Genomic DNA, 22,081 nt, shown 5'->3' with positions numbered 1-22,081 from the left:
CATTGTCAGCAGCATTCATTGTTTCAGAGCTACATCCTCTCTAAGCATGGTTTCAGTACTATGGGAGTACCAGCAAATTCTCCTCTTACATCCACTTTGCATCACTATTACCACAGAACCAAATTGCTTGGTATATTATCTATATCAGTGTGTTCTTGTAAATTAGAGGGCAGCACAGAGGGTACAGTACATAATTAAATATGCACAGCTGCTGCCAGTATGACTGGGTCTGCCTTCTTCATCATGAGAATTTCTGCAGATCTCAGACAATAGGTTAGTGGGTAAATGAATGTAGGATTTCATCTTCATTGGGTGTTATACATCTATGGGTCTTTGTTGGATACTTGGGAATTTGCAGCTTTTTGTAAAAAAAAAAAAAAAGGAGGGAGGGAGGGAGGGAGGAAGGAAGGAAGGAAGGAAGGAAGGAAGGGAGGAAGGGAGGAAGATGGAGAAAAACAGAGGAACAAGCAGAGAAGGAGTTCTGCGTATCCTAAAGGATAAAGACATCAACTTTGACTGTGAAACAAAGGAGGAGAATAACTAAAATACCCTTCCAAATGTTAAGAAGGTTATTATATTTGGGTAAAATAGTCTTAGCACCCTCACAGAAGTTGCACAATTTAGCTCTCACCATGGAATCAAGGGTTGTTATAAACTCCTTGGATGATCTGCAAGGGTCTAAAATGTTTTTGTCCACATCTGAGCCACTCTCTCTCTCTTTTTTAATCACAGGAGAGAAGTGGAAATATTTTGAGTACATTTGAGTACACTTCTAAATGTACATTTCTAAAATTTACCTCTAAAACAGACAAGAAAAAGCATATACTGAAATTACCAATTTCTTTCCACTGAGTATAGAAAAGAGGCTACAGTGTGCAGGACATCTGTAGTATTTACCTCCCAGATATCTAAATCACAGGAAATGAATTCTGCCTGAAAGACACGAAATTATTTTGTAACTAAATGAGGTGATGGATTCTCGAAGTCATGAAAGGTGCCATAATTTTCTCCCACTCTCTGTTTATCAGGTTTGTTTTAGTTGAAGACCTTGGAAGCAGCAACTCTGCCTTATTTTCCCAGTATCTTATGGTCCAGTATCTACTCCTACTCTCAATTGCTGTGCCGGGTGTCAGGATCACACTATTGAGTAGAGCAGTGACCTGTATGGGTACTGGAGTTGTGTGTTTCATTTATCATTGTACACAATGAGAAGTCTGCAGATTGCTTGGTTTTATACCATTTTCAAGCAGCTTTTATACATCAACTAAGGAAGGGAAATGCAGCGAGTTTCCTGGAGTTTTTGATTTCATTTTTTGCTCATCCTTCTACCTTAGCAGACTATGTTTGAAACACTGACATTTTCTTGAAATTTTTCAGTTGGTTCGTGTCAGTAGAAGCACTGGTTTACACTGTACCTGAGTCCTTACATCTGTTTCTATGAAATGATCTCTGTTGCTGTGGTGTTTCTTCAGTACAGCAAAGCAGTCTAACAATAAGCCATCAGAACCTATGGTTACTAACTCACAGCAATTTCCTGGTGCCATTCCCTGCATGGAGAAAAGTGTAGGGGATTAGTGGAATGAAAATAATCCTTAGCCTTAGAACAACCCACAAGGCTCACATAGTGAGCCTACTTGTAACAGCAATGAGCTCTATTATTAAAGCCCTGTCTCATAATGCCAAATAAACAAGACTTCTGAAATGACTGTCCAACTTCTTGGGGTCACACATTTTTTCACTAGCACAATACTTTTCAAAATGAACACATTTATCTAAAAAAAGCATTATGGAAACACAAGTTTATCAAATTCTTTCAAATATATCTGTCTCAGACTGATGTACTTAACGCATAGGAACTTCTCCTTTTGACACATTGTTTTAAGTTTCTTTCTCCAGGTCCCACAATCAGATTTTTATTTACCTTTAACTTTGCAGTTTATGAAAATTCATTGATTTTACAGTGCCTTTGGAGATATTTTGGAAGTTATTCTTACTGAGTGAATTTCTTTTCTATGTAATATTTAGCTATAGTCAAATTTTCCAGTGTATTAAATACATTTGTTTCTATGTTCTCTGTTACTAGAAGATTAAGCTTTAATTTGCTTTAACTAATAAACCCATTATCCCTCTACTTGGGTGAGTTTATATACATTCCTTGGGGGATTAATTGGTGTGTGCTACCAATTTCTTCATTCCCATGGTTGGCTGTAACAGGATGTAGTCTGCTATTGCAAATGATGCCTTCTGTAATATCATACTCTAGAAAGATAAGGTTTATAACAAGAAGCCATATACTTTATTAGGCCAAGTGTGATGTAGTCAGACAAAACCCCGTAAAAATTCTCTGTCATATGAACTCGTCTTCACATCTGAAATGGAAGCAACATACTTAAAACAAAGCACAGAAAATGGTCACAGTTTAGTTTTGTTACTGTTAATTACTATGATTGAGAGAGAAGGATAGTTAACATCTATGGAGCTGAGGGAGTTGTTAGTAAGGACAGAGGTGATAAGGTCAGTAGCCTCTTGTGAGGAGAGAGAGACACACAGATTATTATTCCCTGTGGAGTCACAAGGGTTAGCAGAAGAGATACTGAAAAAAAAAATCATATAATGTGAGATAAACTAACCTTCTTACTGATTTTATAGTTTTTTACTATCCAGCAGAATAATAAACTTTATATCCAGACTGACCTTCTGAAGATTTACAAATATCAAAAAAGGCCATAACTGTATCACCACCACTGAGTTTCCAGTGTCTCTAAATGACTTCTTACTAAAGCATATTCATGTGCATGCTAGACTTGCCATAAAGACCACTACTTTGTGATTCATATCTCAAAAGAAGATAACAGAAATCACTTAAACCTGAAATTAGGGCATGGAAGACACAGCCTGCAGAAGGGAGGGTTTTTTGTGCATTGGTTACAGAATCTGGTGAATGATAATACCTTCACGTTTGTGGTCATGAAGCCATCCAGAAATATCTAGTCTGGAAATTCAAGATACCTTTCAAAACTTCGCTCATCCAAAGGGATTACCAACAGGCGCTGCCTGTCCAGATAGGTAATTTCTACAGAGACCTACAACTTAAGGAAATTAGAATGACATAGTTTACTTAAATTTCACGTGAACATTACTGCACAGATGCTGTTGAAACACTGAAAAATATTTCATATGCAGTGTTTTTCTGAAGCTTAAAATATTAGCAGGTCATTGAACAAGTGTCTATATCCCACCATAACGTCAATTTATCTTCTGTGTTACTATTGCAGGTGATTATGTAGTCATGACTATATACTTCGACTTAAGTAGAAGAATGGGATACTTTACTATTCAAACATACATTCCCTGTATATTAACAGTTGTTCTTTCCTGGGTATCCTTTTGGATCAAAAAAGATGCCACACCAGCAAGAACAGCATTAGGTAAGTTGTTAACATTTCCCTTTTCTTCTGTCATTGTGATGTTCCTATACTACCATTTGAAAATGTAAACTTCCTTTCAAAGAGACCACTGTACATTTTGGATTATTGCTACTACTTCTTGCAGACCCAGACCTACTTACCACTGAAAAGAAAGAAATTAAAGAATTAAAAGTATACAAGTGTCACCCCTTGGATGACACTGCCACTTATTTTGTATAAATCTCTTGAATTAATATCTGTCTCCTTGTTCTCACTGATATCTTAGTGACATTTTTTAAGAATTAATTAATTGCGCTGCTGGTTCCTTCCCTTCTGAAATTCTCCCCCACAGGGAATTGTGCCTTATATATATACAGAAAACTGTGGGATATAATAGCATTAGCTCATGCAAAGTGTTTTATCTTGCATGCTTGAAATTAGACTCCACACTGGGTATATTGATATTTTTCATAGATTGTGGAGATTTATGGTGGTTTAGGTTTTCCAGAAACCCATTTATGTCAGGACCATCCTTTGCACTTTGGTAATGTGCTTTAGAAATGTTGACTTAGACACTTGGAAATTTATTCTTATATCTGAGGAAATCCTTAAGGTTTTGCCAGCATTAAGGATACAAGGCTATATAAGTGCTAATTATAGGTATACATCAGAACCAAAGGAAAAACAACATCGTTGTATTCAGGTTGTGGTTGCCAGGTCTGCCTATGCAAACTGATTCAGAAATCTATCAGTCTAGGAAAAAAGCAGAGGCTATGTCAAGGTTTGCATGTCTGTTTTCAAGGATAGAGGTTACCATTCCCAGCTATCGATTGCATCCTTCTGCTGGAGTTTGTTACCAGGTGAGTCCATTTTTCTGGAGTTATTTTACAAGAAGGGAGTATTCAGTCCTCACTTCTTCCATATGAGTGCCAAAGTGCTGTTACACCGTGGCTCCAGCAACATGACAGATCCTAAGACTGACAGTTACTCTGTGACATCCAGGACAGCAAAAAGACCACAGTGCAGCTGTACAACTGCCTGTTTCTGGCTGCATAGACTTGCTTTTGATAGCCAGAAAATTGAGCAATAGGTCTTCAGTGTACTTCTTTGCTGAACTCCTTTCTTCTTAAATTGGGTGACTCAGGGGAGGTAAGGAAAGACTGACCATGCTCCATCTTTTTAAACAGGGAGTCTGAAGCCCCATGCGTGGGTAGAGTTGCAGAGCATCCATTTGGGTTATTCTTCTTAATGCATAAGGCAAAAGAGACGAAAAGACATCTAACAGTTTGCGTTACTGATTTGCCATAAGCAGCATTCATATCCTGTTCCTGAGTGTGATTCCCCACACCACACAGCTCAGTTTTCCAACTTATTAGACACAGAAGTAGGTTAGATCACGAATCACTACAGTGTGACTCTCCCTGGTTCACCCCCTCAGCCAGCAAGAAGTTCAGACAAAACATGTATTCAGATGTAGTCATGAATTTGAAGTAAGAACATAAAAATGAGTTCTTCCAAGGCTATACTCAATGGATATCATGACAGTACTAAATCTCCAATGGAGAACTAAATTTCTAGCCTAAAATATAACTTTTCTATAAATGAAGTGAAGTAACGAATAAATAATATATACATGGGTCACTTTTTCTGCACGGAGTCCTATTGTTTCCAAATTAGCAATAGGCTGTTGATTCCTGAGATGCAGTAAGCAGATGTGCCTATTTTACTGTAGGCCTACTTGTATAATGCAAGTTATAAATCTGTCTGAGAAACAACACATATTCACATTTGGATAGTGGCACATGGTGAAATTGTGAGTAATTCAGCCAAAGGCAAACTGCTAAAATTTTCCTACTAATTAGTTGAAATTAATTGTTGACTCCGTGCACCAAACCTTATCCAAGTATAGCTGCATTAATGTAAAGGGTAGCACTAGGGAAATATTTCACTCTCTGAAATTAATGAATAACTTCCTAAGGTATTGGCAAATACTCATGGTTATATGAAGGACAGGTTTTACTTTCTGAATAAAGTTAAGTAATAAACTACTTCTCTGCTAGGGAAAAAAAAATTATTTTGCGTATGGGACTATAAGTACCCTTTCAGCAATACTGTCCAGAGGCATCAAAGTGCTCTTGGCATCATAGTCCACTTTTCATATGCACTTTGAGGGACTGAGGTCCAGAGTGCAATCAGACTAACTCCAGGCCACCTGAAGATTCAGTGGGAAAATGAAAGTAAAATTTGAGTTTTGGATGAGAACTGTGTTTTGTGATCCCAGGTTATTCTGCTGTTCATTCAAAGATGGGGGAAAAAAAGACTCTCTTCACTATCTACTTGTCTCTATTAATCAAAATTATCTTCTCACGATGTTCACAGTGAAGAACAGCCAGCAAGTGTCTGAAAGAAAGTTATGAACTGGAAAAGAATAGGTTATTTTCCTTGAAGAGGAAGGGAATTAAGTTAAACTGAAGCTTTCATCCCAGTTTCCCCCTACTTTTCAAATTGGATGTAATGTGTAATAGGACCAGGAAGTTACTACAGAGCAAATTCAAACTGCAGTTTAAAAAGGCTTTGATGCAGTAAGTATACCTGCATCATTTGACCTCCCGGATGGTAGTTTTTGTTTTATCAAATAGCATCTTTAGTGTGGAATTTACTCAGAGAATATAATGTACTCAGAGAACAAAATTGTATTTATACAAAAACTTGTAAGCTCACGCTTACACTTTCTGTCTGACAATTCTGAAGTTAGGTTACTTCAAAGCTGTCCTTGGATGATATTAAAATTCTGTTGAAATAGACAGTTTATGAGCACTGTGAATTTCAATACCAAATGCAAAGCTCACTTTGCCATACGTGACTTCACAAAGTGAGAGACCTACCAATTTCATCTGGCAAGGCTTATTGCATTTGAAATCACTCAACAAACTGAATTTTCTTAGCATGAGAGATAAAGTGAGCTAAGAGCATGGAATCTAGATATTATATTTGGAAATAATGGTGTTGCATTTTATTCATACATACTGTGATGGTTCGGACTTGGCTCCCTGCCAAATGCCCAACCCCCCCCAGTAGCAGCCACTCTCTTCCCCTCTTTCTACTTCCCCCAGGGCAAAGGAAAAAAACTATGCAAATTGAAGAACCTGAAAATCAAGCTCGTTATATAAAAAAATATATTTTATGTATATTACAGTTAAGATGCTATGTACACAGCAAACGGGAATCCAAACACCCCCCGAAGGGATAGGGAAAGGGGAAAAAGGGACAAAAGGAAACAAAAAGGGACACTGAATAGATATGCACAATCAAATCCGAGAACTAGTAAAATAACTAGTAAAACAAATCTCACCACATCCCTTAGAAAGCAGGATTGGCAGACACTGCCAGCACTCTGCAAGCTTCCACGTGGCAGGTCAGTGGATGCTGCAGGCCTCAGCCTTAGATAAGCGAGACCAGTGCAGGGACCCACTGTTCCCAAACCTCGCTGGAAGAGAAGAAGAAACTAAGGCCTCCCCTCTTATTTACACCACGATTTACGTAAAAATTGTATGGAATACTGGGAACACTGCCCCTTCCTTGGTTACAAACTGGTAACCAGGGAAGGCCTAGATTAAAACCACCACACATAAATATCTATATTCTGACTTGTAAATGTACAGGAATATGAAACTGTATCATCTGGTGCCCCTTCTTTCCCTTTCTTCTCTGTATGTAACCCCATAAACTAATTTTAATATTTTAAAATCTGTGCCAGTGTGCTAGATATAAAACTGATGCACTAGATAGAATTTTCATTATTTCAAAAACTCAATGTTTGTTAATGGTGTAAGTTGGAATCCAGTCTCAAGCATGATTTGAGCTGGTGTTTCATTCAGGCTTAAGGCATGGATATAGGATGCAGGCTAAGTTGAGGACTTAAATACTTAAGCGCAAAGGCTAATGGTAATTATTTTTTCACTTCTCTGCATTCCTGTCCATGGTCACTTTGGAAACTGGTCATAATTACAGATACCTGCACAGATAATGCAAAGTTATACCTCCATTTTAGTAAAAAAATGAAGAAAAATATTCCACTATCGATACAACATTCAGAAATATTGCAGACCTTTCAAAAATGCTTTTGAGCACTGCAAGCTTTCTTCTTCTTTTTTTTTCTTTTTAGCCTTTTAATAAAAACTGTCCTAGCACTGGATGAGTGAGAAATAAAAACTTTCATTTGAGCCCAGGTAAACAGGACACTGTATACTGTACTGGAAGAACTCGATGAGTTTTGAGCAATTTTTTAAAGGTAGTAAAATACCTGAAGACAGATGTATGTACCTGTGGCTCAGAAAAGGACAAATCTGCATTAGAAATCTAAATGTGGGTTAGAAAGTCTTAAAGAAGTTCATTTTATATTTTAGAGTGTTCCATGGTCTGGATGCAGGTCTTTAGAAGTTGGTGACTCCCAAGGCCGTCCAGAAAGACTAACAGCCTATAGTTAGTAAGGGCTGAATCAAGGCCAGTGAGTCAACACCTTTTACAGTTGGACATCTTTGCAGCTGTCTACCATGATGAATGCCTAAGCATGGTCTTTATCTCTGGAGCTTTTTCAAAGCATCAGCTAGCTACAGAACTAATGTTGTGAGGTCTGGAGAGGTTGCTGGATCATGGCAGCCACATCTGCTGATTTTGGGAGGTGGCACAGGTGTCAGTAAATGGAAATATTTTCCCAATAGCTTTTAGAGGTTCAAGGTACACACACAGTCCATACTTCTCACTTTCTGTCAGCTTTGCTTTAATCTTGATTACTGACTTGTGGGTTTTTTTCAGAATTTTTTTGTTAGTTTGTTTCTAGATGAGGGATATTTAAGGAATTCAATTACTTATTATTCATTGTAGAAGAAAGTTGAGACCTGGGTAGTAATCTGCCTTCTGGCTTTTCCAGGGAATTTCTGTTGATTTAAATGAAGAGAGTTATTCTTGTGAATCACTGTAGCTTCTATCAAATGTTACAAATCAGAGAGGGTCAATCCTTCATAAAGAGAAAGTAGTCAAAAGTAATCCACAGGTACTTCTTTCTCTCCAGAGTGCTCTTTGTGAGAAGTAATTTTACAATAAGGCATAATCTTATTCAGCCCGTGACATTTCCAACACTGTGCACCATTGTGAAGTATCACTTTAACAATAAAAAAGAAAGATTACCTTATGGTTATGTTGTTTGCAAAGCAGGTTCTCTCTTGAGATGTATTTGAGTGAGAGCTTTATATTTTTTCCCAAGCCATTGAGAAGTTTTAATTTTTTTTCTATTGTAAGACTTACAGTTCACAACAAATGATTAGAAGTATCAGTCCAAGCTGGGAATGAAAATGCTTCTGTTCCTCAGGAATTAAGAGAAAAATATATGAATTACTGGAACTTAAATAACTGACATGACATAGATTTAATTCTAGGACTGGTTTTATTGTTTTAGATATTTCACACTAATTAATTCCCATTATGTTTGTTGTTACTAAATTACTAATTCTAAGACGTGATGCTTTGTATGAATTAAAAAGGCTATTTCCATTAATGTTACATCTGAAATTTGCATGAGTCTTAGACTGAGCAAGTGATATTGAGTTCCCTTAATCAGAAGGAAAATAGCAGTGGAGGTCTCCCAAAGAAGCAGTGGTGTGAAAACATACTTTCAGAATTCATGGTCAGACCTTTGCAGCAAAATTTCTGTTCTTTTCTCCCTCTACCTCTTTTCCTTTTTTTTAGTACATGATTTTTAATGAGAGCAGTACTATTGTGGAATAGAACATATTTCCTTCATTGCTTTCTAGTTTTCTTATTTTTTTACTTTTCTGGGTTTGGTGTCTTTTCTGTTTTATACTTTTCTTCAAAAAGTTCATTCTCTCCTTCTCCCTCACTCCCATGTACAGTCTCACTGGGATCAGGAAAAGGACAAGATGAAGAGCATACTGAGAGGCATTTGAATGTCACTTTTGCAAAGATGAAAATAAAATAAGCAAATCTTTGTTTACAAAATAACATTGGCTCTACTGATGTTATTTTATTTTTAATACTACTAAAGGAAATTAATTGATTACTTGGGTACATTCTGGATTTTTTTAGTTTGTTTATTTCCAAAGATTGTTCTGTGATATGGATAAATGATGTTGCATACAATTAAATCGAGTTTCTCTCTGCAGGCATCACTACAGTATTGACCATGACAACTTTGAGTACCATTGCAAGAAAGTCGTTACCCCGTGTCTCCTATGTCACCGCTATGGATTTGTTTGTGACTGTATGCTTTCTATTTGTCTTTGCTGCTCTGATGGAGTATGCCACGCTCAACTACTACTCAAGTTGCAGGAAACCAAGCTGTACTAAGAAGAAAAAGTCGGTAAGATGGGAGCATTTAAATTTCTTTTCATATGCAGCTCAGAGAGCAGATAATCATTCATTGGTAGCCTATAATGCCATGACACTCCACTCCTCCGAGATTTTCCCTGTTTCTGGTGTGATCTGCCCTGAAAGCTGATGAAAGAGTTACCTGCAGTAACAGTAGAAGCTGTTACGTGCCTGCTCAGATACGTCTGTTCCTAACTGAAGCGGCCCGCTGACTACAAAGCAGCAACCCTACCTATGTGTCTTTTGTCCTTATTAACTGTGCTGGTAAGCGTAAAGGGCTCCCACTGGAACAGATTGCAAAGCTTGTTATACAAATCAAGTGTACAATATACACACCAGTATATATTGAATCCATTGCTATTTCACGGCTTAGCAGGTCTAGAGATATTTATGAACTTCACAAACAGAATTTCCATGTCTCTACTGGGAACTAACACTTGATTTTAGCCCTGCGCACAAAGGCACATGTTGCCAAAAAAAAAAAGAGGTCACTATACATGGCTGAATTTTTGGCAAAAAAAACACTTCCAAGTGTAATACCCAGAAACACACAAAAGCTGTTTGTTTGCAATAAATTAAAACAATCATGAAAGAAGAATCGCCCGGTATACTTCATAACTATGAAGTATGAGAATGTGAGGGAGCAGTTTAATAGAGAAAAAAAACACAGTGTAAACAAAGGGAAGGGGATTCTGCACTCGAGATCAGCGAACACGTCTTATCTCTTCAAGATCAGTAATTGAAGATGTTGGATGCAATTGTGTATAATGGAGGAAATCAGGACATTTGAAATCGGAATCAAAGCCAAATAGGAAAAGTGTGAAAGAGGAAGGGAGAGAAATCTAAATTTAGGGAATAATAGGTCATGAGATAAAAAGGGATTGAATGAAGTGCTATAGAAAATGATTGAATGAAGAACTAATGAAGGAAAAGCTGAAAGAAATACAGGATCAGAAAAAGCCTAGAAAGCCACAGGCTTAGTCAATGAAAACTCCATTAAACCTATAATAGCTTTTTGTAAAAATGTGTTGCACACAAGAGGCAAAAGAGTGTTACCAAAGGAAGAGTATGAGACAATCAAAATGAACTTGCTAATGATCAGACTAAAGTTACCATCCTTTAGAAAGACTGTATTAGAAACTCATGAGTATCTGTTAGTAGGATGCATTTCCAGACATGAATGAAGATGAGGGAAAGCATACAGAATTGATGGGATATAAATTAATACCAGAACAAATGCTCACTTAGCTATTGTTTGACAGATAAATAAATGTAATGATCTGAGAAAAGATTTTAACTGTATGGAAACTAGGTGCACATTCTGCTGAGGTTTCAAGTTTTCAAGTGTACAGATTATTATGCTGAATATACAGAACAGAAAGCATTAGGTCTTTTATGAACAAATGCATTGATTCAAGTAATGCTATTGAACTTAGATGCGTATGAAGCGATCGATAAGTATGTTTTCTTCTGAATAATTCTTTTGTTATCTTTATTTAAGCTACCTGATGTAAGTTTTGGTCATGTGATGGTAAGTAAAATACATTTTTCAGCGAGAGCATTGAGGTCATGAATGTGTGGTTGACGTTTACTTGCACTAATTCCTGAGAAAGCTGTATTGCTATGTTTTGCTTTACCGTGACTTCACTATAAATATTGTTTTGGTAAAAGGTCAGTTTGTTTTCAGCTGTGGCACAACAACATAGCTGCCTCTTTCTATAAGAATTTACCAAGTGATTTGGGAGGGAGAAGAGTCAAGTGTAGAACATTGTGTGCTATTTTTACATCAGGAATTTTTTGTGCCCGCTTTATATAACACTACAGTTTCTTATTATATTTTATAAAAAAGTAATAAGCCCAACTTATGCCATAAACTTATATAGAGTTTTAACTATGTGTCATCGAAAATAGCTCATATATGCTTATCTGCAGAATCTTTAGCAAGCTTGCAGCTGGAGTTTCAAATAATTTAGGCACACAAGTTAAATACAGTTAGCTGTACTATATCTAGAAATGAAATATGTACAGCAGCAATAAACTTGAAACAGAGCACAAAATAAGTGTCTGTAAATTGTATGAAATTTGAAACTGAAATGTATGTTATAATACATACAAATATAAAGCATGCAGAAACATACAGAAGGAGCAGTTAATTAGCTGGTTGAATGTTAAGTTATCAGATAAGAACAGAGTCAGAACCAAACCACTGTTTTTTTGCATTTCTTGGTTGGGATATGCCGAAGTTTATCATTTACAACCGCTAGCTCCGCAACACTAGCCTATCTTTTACAAATAATGTTATACAACTTTTTTTTTTTTAACTTGAGTTTTCTGATGTATTTGAAGATCTTGTATAGCTTTGAAAATCTGCTCATTGAAAATGGATGTTGTACAGCTTGTTGTACAAGCATTGCATTTATACGATCTCTGCTGATGTCACTCCCTTGACAGAGTTTTCTGAAAGATGAAGTTAAAAGGCCACTTTGAATGGGTAGTGGCACTTTACTTTTTACAGTTAAAAATGATGAGGAAAAGGTACACGGTTAAAATTACATTAGGGTTTAACAACCTAGGGTTTAACTACTTAGTCTGATTTTCTTGGAAAGTATCTCCAGCATTTTCAAATTTCTTACTCACTCTTTTCTTTTCTTCACCATAAGACAGATACTGAGCAGGGCCTCTTTTTTATACATAAACAACTTCTGTGTTCAAATTATAGCTTAAATTGCTGAAAGAGGCAGTGTCTCTGGCTATTAAGATATCATTTTGTCTTTTACAGCCTTGTAATGGTGACACCTAAAAGGTGAAATTTGCTAATCTTAGTAAATCCATGTTCAGGTAATCCCACCCCCTTTTTTTCCTTCTGGAGAACACACTTATATCTTGTCTGAAATAATGGTATTAAGCATGTTTAACGCTCCATCTGAACTGCCTTGTCCATGGCAGACCACCAGGGTGGGACTGGACTCATGCCCACTCCGCGTGCACTATTCTCCTACCAACCCAGCTCAGCTGAATATGCAGAAGACAGTGAGGACTGTCCACCCTCTCCTGGTATCTTGTCACCTCAAGACACCTCCTAGCTGACAGAGATAAAAACAACCAGATTAGTCTCTCTGTATTATCAGGGCATTTATTTTATCTTCTATCATGAGCAGATAGTTGATATAAAAAACAACAACAAAACTTCCCAGGCTATTGAGAGATGAGAAAGTTTCCTTTGCAGACCCAGAGTACTTATTTATCTTAATTTACCAAAATCTTACTTAGCTTTTTTTCTTTTTAACATAAATATTTTAGCCAGGCATGGAAAATTTCAGTCCCTGAGTAGGAAATTTTCATAAGACTCGCAATAAATTTATAATATATTACCCAGTGGTATAGCAGAATTCCATGTATACTCTAGTCATAGTTTTTTTTTCTCCTCAAAGTGCTACAGTCAAAAAAAGGTTGCTTATGCAATAATCTTAGACCTTTTTCACCTGGCAACACATTGTAAGACTCTGAAATCATACAAATGATAGAGAGGACCATAAGGGTGTAATTTCTGTCATCTAATCTGAGAGATACAGCGATTCACAACAAATAGATTTGCTATACTCTGCTCCTAAACTGCAATCTGCTTCGAATCCACAGCAAAATGCACCTGAGAGATTTTAGCCATTTACTTATGATGAAATGGATTGTGTCCAAAAGTAATTGACTGGATTCCATAGGGCAGTTGTTCAGATGCAGTTGTCTATGTTGATGATGCCAACACATAAGCAGAGAGGTGCCACATCAAGTTCTTTGCTCAGGGACGAGCATTTTTAGTGAGATGGGTAATATTACAACGTGCCAAACCAAAAGATTTGTAGAAAGAAAATGAAGTCAATAGAAAAATAAAAATTTCCACTGAGGCACATCAGTCATATCACTGATGTTTTTCACATCCAGCATGAAGGTTTTCAGATACACACTAACACCTTCGACAGGAAATGCTGAATACTTTGTACAGTAAGCGTGAAGGCAAGGACCCAGAGCATCCTCCTGAGTGCAAGCAGTTGTGACTAGCTTGTTAGTGCATAGCCAGCCTGCTCCTGCAGGCAAAGGCAAAGCTCAGCACAGTCACAGGGAGAGGAAGGGCACCCAAGGTAGAGAAAACTATGCTCACAGGGCTGGTGTCTGCTTTGTCAGGGCGGTGCAAACAGGCAGCGAAGCTGATGGGACCTTTTCTAGTGATGTCAGTGGAGGAGGTGACAGTTGTGAGGGTGGAATGGGTGGCTTAATGAGAGGGGAGACTATTGTGAGAAAGCATCTTTCAGGAAAAAGAAAATTATATGACAGAAAGCTGACAAAGTGTAGATAGGGAGTACATAGAAGAAGGAGAGGTTTGTAAGCATGAATGGTACTTGTGAGGATGCATGATTATCAAAGTGTCTTATTTCTGAGCATGGTTAGTGTGATAAGCACTAAGGGGACATGCCTAGGGATAGCATTTTGAAATCCTGTACTGAAATGTTCACTACTTGTTGCTTATCATTTCTGGTTTTATAAATCATGATAAAGTTGAGGCAGTGAATGCATCTATGCTAAGTGAAGGTCATTCTATAATTAAATGGAGAAGGGGGATATTTCCTTATTTTTCAGAATCCATTCTTAAATGTAGTGGCTGAAAATGTTTAAAACAACTTGCAAATAATATTCTGACAAGTAAGTGAACTCTTCAGTGTGAAAAAAATTATTACTGGGAAATATATGCTTAAGTGACAAAAGTAGAAAATATACCTAGAATTATTTAACTTGCCACTCCACAGTATCTTTACAGAATTTCATCTGAAAAGGCATCTTTTGAGGGAAAGAAAGATGCTTCTTAAATCTAGAACTCTTAAATATTGACCTCTTATTCTCAGTTCCTGTAATTTTTCCTGTGATTATTAATTTTGATCTTCATCATCCATGAAAGCTTATCAAACTGTTGTGGGGTTTTTTTCTCTCCTCAGAATTATTCTGTACTTGATATGAGACCACCAACTACAGTCATCACATTGAACAATGCCATGTATTGGCAAGAATTTGAAGATGCCTGTGTCTATGAATGTCTGGATGGGAAAGACTGTCAGAGCTTTTTCTGTTGTTATGAAGAGTGCAAATCAGGCTCATGGAGGAGAGGACGAATTCACATAGACATCTTAGAACTGGACTCTTACTCCAGGGTCTTTTTTCCTACATCCTTCCTGCTGTTTAACCTGGTCTACTGGGTTGGATACCTCTATCTTTAAATGTTGCCTGTAGCGGTGAAGACTGCTGTGTTTTCTCACTGTGGAGGGATGGTGAAAGTGCAGACAAAATGAAGGACATGGTCAGTTTCATCTCAAATTATAAAGACATTAACCTTCACCTTCTTCATCACCATCACAGAGCCTGATGAAGAATTTTAATATGTCATTTCCTGAAAAAGAAAAACGTGGAAGAATTCTCTCCAAACTGCTATTCATTTAAAGGAAAAAATTCTTACAAAATTCAGCTGAATTTGTAGTGTAAGTGATGGTTATGAACAATTAATGTATATTAGAATCTCTACTATTCTCCCTTGGCATAGAAGCTATTCACAATTCAGGCAGAGAATAAATATGTAATTTTTATTTTTCATTCCCATACTTTCTTCAAATTGCTGTCATATCTCTGAGGCTCAGAGCAATGTACACTGGTACTGGTAAGTAAGCCAAAGCCAACAAAACAACTAATTTTTATTTAAATTTACTTGAGCTTTATCCCGTAGGCTTTGGGAAATATTTCATTAGTGATCTCCTTGATACAGAGTAGAAGATAGCAGAGAAATGTCTCTGGTGGGATCAAAACATGAACATTACTTTCTGCAAAGGTCTGGGATTTGTGGAATCAGCCTACACATATTGATTTTAACTTACAGGTGAAAAGGCAGAGTGGTAAGAAAGCTATTATTTTGATATAAATAAGACTTGCCTATCTCTGAGGCAGCTGTAGGCATAACTTCTACAGTTTTTCAAGCTTTTAACTGTCTTTTTTATGACTGGTTAAACACAGGATTGTCACTGATTCCTAAAGTACTCTACTTGAAGCAGGACAAGATTCCTGCTTGTTTGTGTCATTGTAGCAGGTCACAGTTGATAGCCCACGAGTAAAAATCACTATATACTAGCACCAGGAACATGTGACTTTCTTTGGATTTCAATTTACTAAAAAGTGCACCTATGCATTTTTATTTTTTCTCTCAAAGTTGTTTCACAAAATTGAAAAGTGTGTGCCAAACGATTTTTTTTTTTTGTTCATTTAATAAAGTTAAACACTGCAGTTTTTACTCATGGCAGTTGTTCCCTGGGTCTGAGATGAAGACCAAACACTTTTTACTTGAATAGTGCATTACAGGAACTCAATTGTGACACTTGGATTAAATAAGGAATAGTTACCATGCATAGAAGGAAGTTGCTTTCATTCTTCTCCTAAATTTTCAACTCTATTTTACTGTAAAAAGCAATTTTGTATTTTTCAAGCTTTTGACCATTAAATTCTTGTTACCCATTCTTTAACAACTAGTTTTACAGTGTTAATCTAGATGACATCTTTTACAGAATGTCTATGTAATTGTTATTAAGCAAACAAAACAGATTCAGAATTAAATAGAAATAGCTTTTCACTACTTTTGGATGACACGTAGTTACAAAAGATTGAGGTTGAAACATGCCTAAGACCATAATTCTATTTATTTTCTCTCCTGGAGATATTTTCTTTTTATATTCTGAAAAAATGTTTGCCTCTTCCACATAGTATTTGATAAAAAAATGAATGGTGGATGTGATTGAAGAGGAGTTCCTTTTCTTCCTCACAAGCAAAACTCTGCAAAAAAGCAAAAGCTAATGCAGTGGTACTTCTAAGGGAACAGAAATGGTGTCATGTTCTTTGAAACATCGCTGTCAGTCATTGCTGTTGCTCTGTTCTTCCAGCGAGTTTTTAATTGAAAAAAGTCTAATGCAAAAGTTAATCGTAGTTACTCAAAATCTTCTGGTTTTCACTTTTCTGAAATATCAGAGACATAGGTGGGTTTAGGTTAGGGAGGGGAATCACTTCTGTAAGGACTGACAAAATTCATATTAGAAGCACAGAGAAGAAATATTTGGAGGCAGGATCTAAACCTTATTTTTAACAAAATCTGCCCATTCAGGTGTCTTCTAAGCCAACAATAACCTCCTGGTTTCAAAACGTATGGTGAAGATTAGCAAATTACTCTGTAAAATCTATTGCTCTGTAAACCTCTGTGTCCTGCACTTGCAAGTATGGATTTTATCTAAGAATGAAAGTGATATTTTAGGCAGTGCAAGAAGGGGATTGAAGTTGAATATACTGATCTCTAATTATGAATAAATCAACTCTAATAGTCACCCTCAGCCGTATTTTGAAATAATATTAGAAATATTCCAAGACTAAATAAAAAAATAAAAACAGTTTTCTTTTAGGGGGCTGATCCTGTAAACCCTCTGCACAATCAATTGGTTTTGGTGTTAGCATTGAGAAAAATGACACACAATAAGGTGCCTTCCACCATTAGATCTTGAACAGCTAAAGTGAGGTTTATTTAACACTTGCATATTTGAGTGAATGCCCCGAGAGGAAGTGTGTAAGGGGAACATTCCCGCTTTAGATGATGAGCATAACGTTTTCTTACACTCCTGCTCATGGCTGCCCATGAGTGCTGTTGAAAGCATGTAGTTCCATCAGATCTGTCCTTGGAAGACTGATTCTGCTAAGTCCAGTCATATTGCCTTTGTTTCCTGAGTATTTTCATAAACAGATATTGGAAGCATATAATTCCAATTTTTTTTCCACCGTCCTAACCAAGAAAGAATCGCAGAAACTTCTGGCTTCTGCTTTTGTACTGAAAGCAGAAGATATATTCTACTGTGTCATTTATTCTACTTTGAGGTTATGTGCAAAAAATTGATTTATGTGCAAGCTAAGTGGCTGCAGGCTGGCAGGTTCCTGAATCCATTCCTCTGCTTATTCCTAGTTACTTGGTTAACTCTCACTGCCTTACTGCTCCATGCTTTGGCAGCCATTGGTAAACCTTAGAGTTCAGGGGAGATAATCTTTCTAGGCTCTGAATCTTTCAAAATGCAAGTATTCTAGAGTCCTAGATGTGGTCTGTATATATCTATATGCTATATCATTCTGTAGTAGTAAGAATGTCCTCATTAACCTTCAAATATTCTTTTGCTGCTTTCACAAATTAAGAAAAAAAAACCAAACCCAAACATTTTTCTGCACTGTCCAATATGAAGTTCAATAACTGCATTTTTGAACATTTTCTTAGTGGATAATTTTATATTCAAGACTTGTATTTACTCAACTTGTTTTTTTTTTGTTACTTACTTCTTCATTTTATTCTTCCAAGGAAGGAAATGGAGGAAGGCAAAAACAAATGAGCAGTGAAATGAACACATCTGAATATATACGTAAAATCACAAATCCAAGTATCTTCACATTACATTCCTTCCTTGTTGAAGTTACAAAAAAGAGTGTGAGGATTTTTTTTCCAGGAGGATCTAAAGTCAATCCTCATATACTCCTCTTTCAATTAAAAGTTGTTGGACAGTATTTTCCTGCACTGAGGGCAGCATTTTCAAGGCAAGTAAGAATGTATAAAAATACTGGTCTTCATTCAATCTTCTTAGTTCTTCTGGCCCTCATACTGAAAGCTCTATCTCTTATTCTTCCAAGAATAAGGATATAAAAACTTGTAGCCAGTTTATGATGTCTCCATGTCCAGCAGTAATGTGGAACTGAAGTGCACCACACACCACAAAATTTTAATGTAACTTTCTAATCAAAAAGTATGGATGCAGTTTAAAACACCATAGGCACTTTGATAACCTTTCTTCTCTTTCAGATGCTAATGTTCTGCTTAATCAACTCTTAACTGTATATTGGTATATTGTGCATACCAATAAAAATGATAAAAATTACAAAACCCAGAACTGTCTTCATGGAGACTGTGATGAGTAGTGAAGCTAAAAGAAGAGAAATAAATTATTTTTTATTGCTGTGCGGTTCTTATCTGTCACAGTCCTTTTACTCAATTCAATCCACAGCTAATTCCAAATCATCCACCTGGAGGTTTGCACATTCATCAGCTGGAACAGCAATGACACACGAGCCTTCAGTTGAGAGAAAATGATATTTTTGGAACTCGAGGCATCCTGCCAAATAACTGAGATAGCTATCTTAAACACTTCTGCAGCCCTAATGTGTCTCAGTGTCTAGCATTTCATGTTGCTGCATGAATTTATCACAACTCTCCTTACTTGATCATTTCATGAAAGGAAGTTTGTTTGCCTCCTTTCAACACCAGATTTTACCATACATCTAGAAAAATTACCCTCCTGCCCATGCACCAAGCAATCAGGTGCAAGGGAGCTCTGGAGCTGCTGACTTTGTGGGGAGACAGACTCAATATTTTAAAACAGACAGATTTCATTAGCCTCACGGTCTGGAGGGTTGGTGTTACCTTCTAAGCTGTAAAACAAGGCACCCATTGAAAGCTGTAAAGGCTGTCCATAACAGACTGTACTCTTTCCATTGACTGCTCTTTCCTGGCTTTGATACAATGCACTAAGAAAAGACAAGCTATATCCTATAATCTTAGTTGCCTACACAGTCAGATGTGTTTTTTTCAAGGTATCTTCTTTCTCACAGTGAAATCTTTGTGCCTCTTACATCAGTGCCTTTATCATTTCTTAATATTAAAGGATATACAATTCCTCATCTGAGAGTTAGAAAGAGGGGCAGTGACCTTGCTGAAGTCTTCTTGAGTACCACAGTGTGTGGCCAATATTTTAAACATCTTCAGCCTATGGACTGAGTATTTGTCTGCTTTTTCTTTATTTTTCTAAGTAGCCTGTAGGTTTCTTATTTCCTAAACATTAAGAAAATTGCAGTAAGATTTCAGCAATTTAGAAGAATCTTTCCTTCTTCACTCAGCAACTTCATTTCACCAAGAGATAGAGAGATTAAACTCAAGGCTGATGTTTACCTCATCCAGATAAATTTCCAGAAAACTATTTATAATAGGAAAAAAAGCAGACTATTCACTGGGAATGCAGTTCTACATCTGAAAGGTGAGATTCTTTTTCCTTTAGATGTTTTTTCTTTTTCTGAGTTAATTTTAGATCTTTCCTCCCTCCACCTATACAAATGTCAAGCACAAAATTAGCTCAATTTACACTTACATACTGAAAAAAAGTATGGTTTCATTATTCTTATACATTTTACATATAGTCTAGGAAAATTCATTATGAAGTTCAGTGCATCAGAGTTGGACCTCTCTACTTTCTATCAAAACATGCATTTTGATCCTCTAATCATTTGTTATTTATGAAGGATAAGCAGAAGATGTGGTTATGTTTATTCATATGTCTAGGAGTAGGCTTTCTCAAGGACTAAACCAGGCAAATAAGGCACTGATACAATCACTTACTTGCCAGGTATTCAGCAATCTAGGTAATGAATGGCATTAGAGAGCACACAGCAGCCTCTTTGGTGTCACAAAAGCACTCACGTAACTTTACTTGGAGCCCTAAGCCAGCCCGTGGAGCCTTTTATAGGGGAACCCAGGTGCTCCCCTTAGTGTTTAATACAGCACTTAATATTCTCCTAGTGTCTCTTTATCTTCTTGCAGCCTGTGACAGTGCTTGGGAGAGACGAAGCTGTACTGACTTAATATACGCTAAAATACAAAGAATGAAATATTCACAGTGAGGCTGATGATGGTTTGTTATGATGATGGCTTGTTGAGATTGTGTTATGATTACAAGTTTTAAAGAGAAGACCACGAGGTCTGAGTCAAAGCCTTGCACATTAATGAAGACCATGAACCAGAACGGGGGGTTAAGTTCAAATATTCTTACAAGAAAATAGAAAGAGCATTGGATCATATTCTGGAGGGGTTGATAATCCATTGACTGTCTTCAAAACTAAAGGAGACTAGATATGTAACCTAAGTACTTAAAGTGAGATTTGTGATTTACATGCCTAAAGTGAGGACTAAAACAGGTAAATGCTAAAATTTCTAAATTGCACGTTAATATGAAATGGATTAAGTGAATAATATGGATGGCATATGTTTAAAAAAAACTGCTGACAAATGAGTATGGAACAAATCATGCTACTGAATCCATCCCATGCTTACAGACCACCTGGGATACTTAATATGCGAGTGACTACTGAACTCATGGAAAACTGATGAAATAATTCCATCTGACTGTATTACACAGGCAACCCAGGGATGTATGCCTCTGCTAGACACGGTGCTCCAAAGGAAAATAAGCTTCCATAAAACAGTGTTCATCTGAACAACAGTCAGAAACCTTGTGCAGAGAGATTACAGCATCAGTCCCCCATATTCTCTTTTGCAGTGATTAAGGAGTCCTGTAACTTTATTGTCATCCATGCTCACATGCAATACCAACCTTAAATCATGGACCAACTGTGACTGTCACAAGCTGGAACATTAGCCTGGAGAAAATCTGAGACCAGTTTCTGGCTGTCACAGGCTGTCATCAGACTCTGTTCTAAACAGAGAGAGTATGCTGCTCTCAAAACATTTTGTCCCACCATGACAAAACATGTTCTTTTTTTTTTTTTTAATGTGAGTGCAATCTTAGGAATCACATAAATACTGCCAACTATGTGCCAAATTGAACTTTCTTATGGAACACAGACAAAATTATAGATTTCTAATTATCTTTCCTTCCTAAGTTTTTCTTAGGGATGTGTGATTTCGTTGCTAGCAGTGCAGCTTGTGATGTCATAGTGAAATGAAAGTACAATTATGTGCCCAATGTGCCTTGAATAATACAGGTAGCACTAGCACCAGTATGTCATTCTAAGTTAGATAGCCATCCCCCAGACAGACCTAACCAGAAAAGTCAAACACCCATGTGCTTCATTTCCTCAAGTTCACAGATGACTTTTCCTTCTTGATCACATCCATTCCAGTTTACTTTGTGTTAAGGAGTAGGGATGTGCTTCTAGAATACTATTTATATTCGTATTTTGATCCCAACATTTGTATTTCTGGATACAAATAAATACACATTATCAGAAAACGCAAGTATTGTGTGCGTGTGTTGGTGGTTGTATTTTCTTATAGAAGTGGAGGGCTTAACAAAAGAGAAATAGATATCTGAAGATTTGCCTAAGAGAAAAGGCACAGTGTGTTACCTTTCTGATAGGGTATTCTTGAAAGGAATTTCAGGAGTCCTCAAAAATATTTTCAA

At 36.8% G+C, this 22,081-nt stretch overlaps 1 protein-coding gene across 2 annotated transcripts in view; it reads left to right on the top strand.

Moving 5' to 3' along the window:
- The window catches only part of GABRG3 (gamma-aminobutyric acid type A receptor gamma3 subunit), a 306,909-nt gene extending 290,572 nt beyond the window's left edge, over positions 1–16,337 (top strand). For both annotated transcript variants that reach the window (XM_027904354.1, XM_027904356.1), the window contains 4 exons: positions 3,276–3,428; positions 9,587–9,783; positions 11,293–11,322; positions 14,774–16,337. In XM_027904354.1, the coding sequence (XP_027760155.1) occupies positions 3,276–3,428; positions 9,587–9,783; positions 11,293–11,322; positions 14,774–15,052 (659 nt within the window). In that variant the 3' untranslated portion in view covers positions 15,053–16,337. The remainder of the gene's footprint in view (positions 1–3,275; positions 3,429–9,586; positions 9,784–11,292; positions 11,323–14,773) is intronic.
- The last annotated feature ends 5,744 nt before the right edge of the window (positions 16,338–22,081 follow it).

This window comes from Empidonax traillii, unplaced genomic scaffold (assembly GCF_003031625.1).
Source record: "Empidonax traillii isolate 1590-97213 ecotype Southwest subspecies unplaced genomic scaffold, ASM303162v1 scaffold1045:size364108, whole genome shotgun sequence".
NCBI classification, from domain to species: Eukaryota; Metazoa; Chordata; class Aves; order Passeriformes; family Tyrannidae; genus Empidonax; species Empidonax traillii.
The sequence above is the reverse complement of the archived record's forward strand: the minus strand, read 5'-3'. Positions and strand labels throughout refer to the sequence as shown.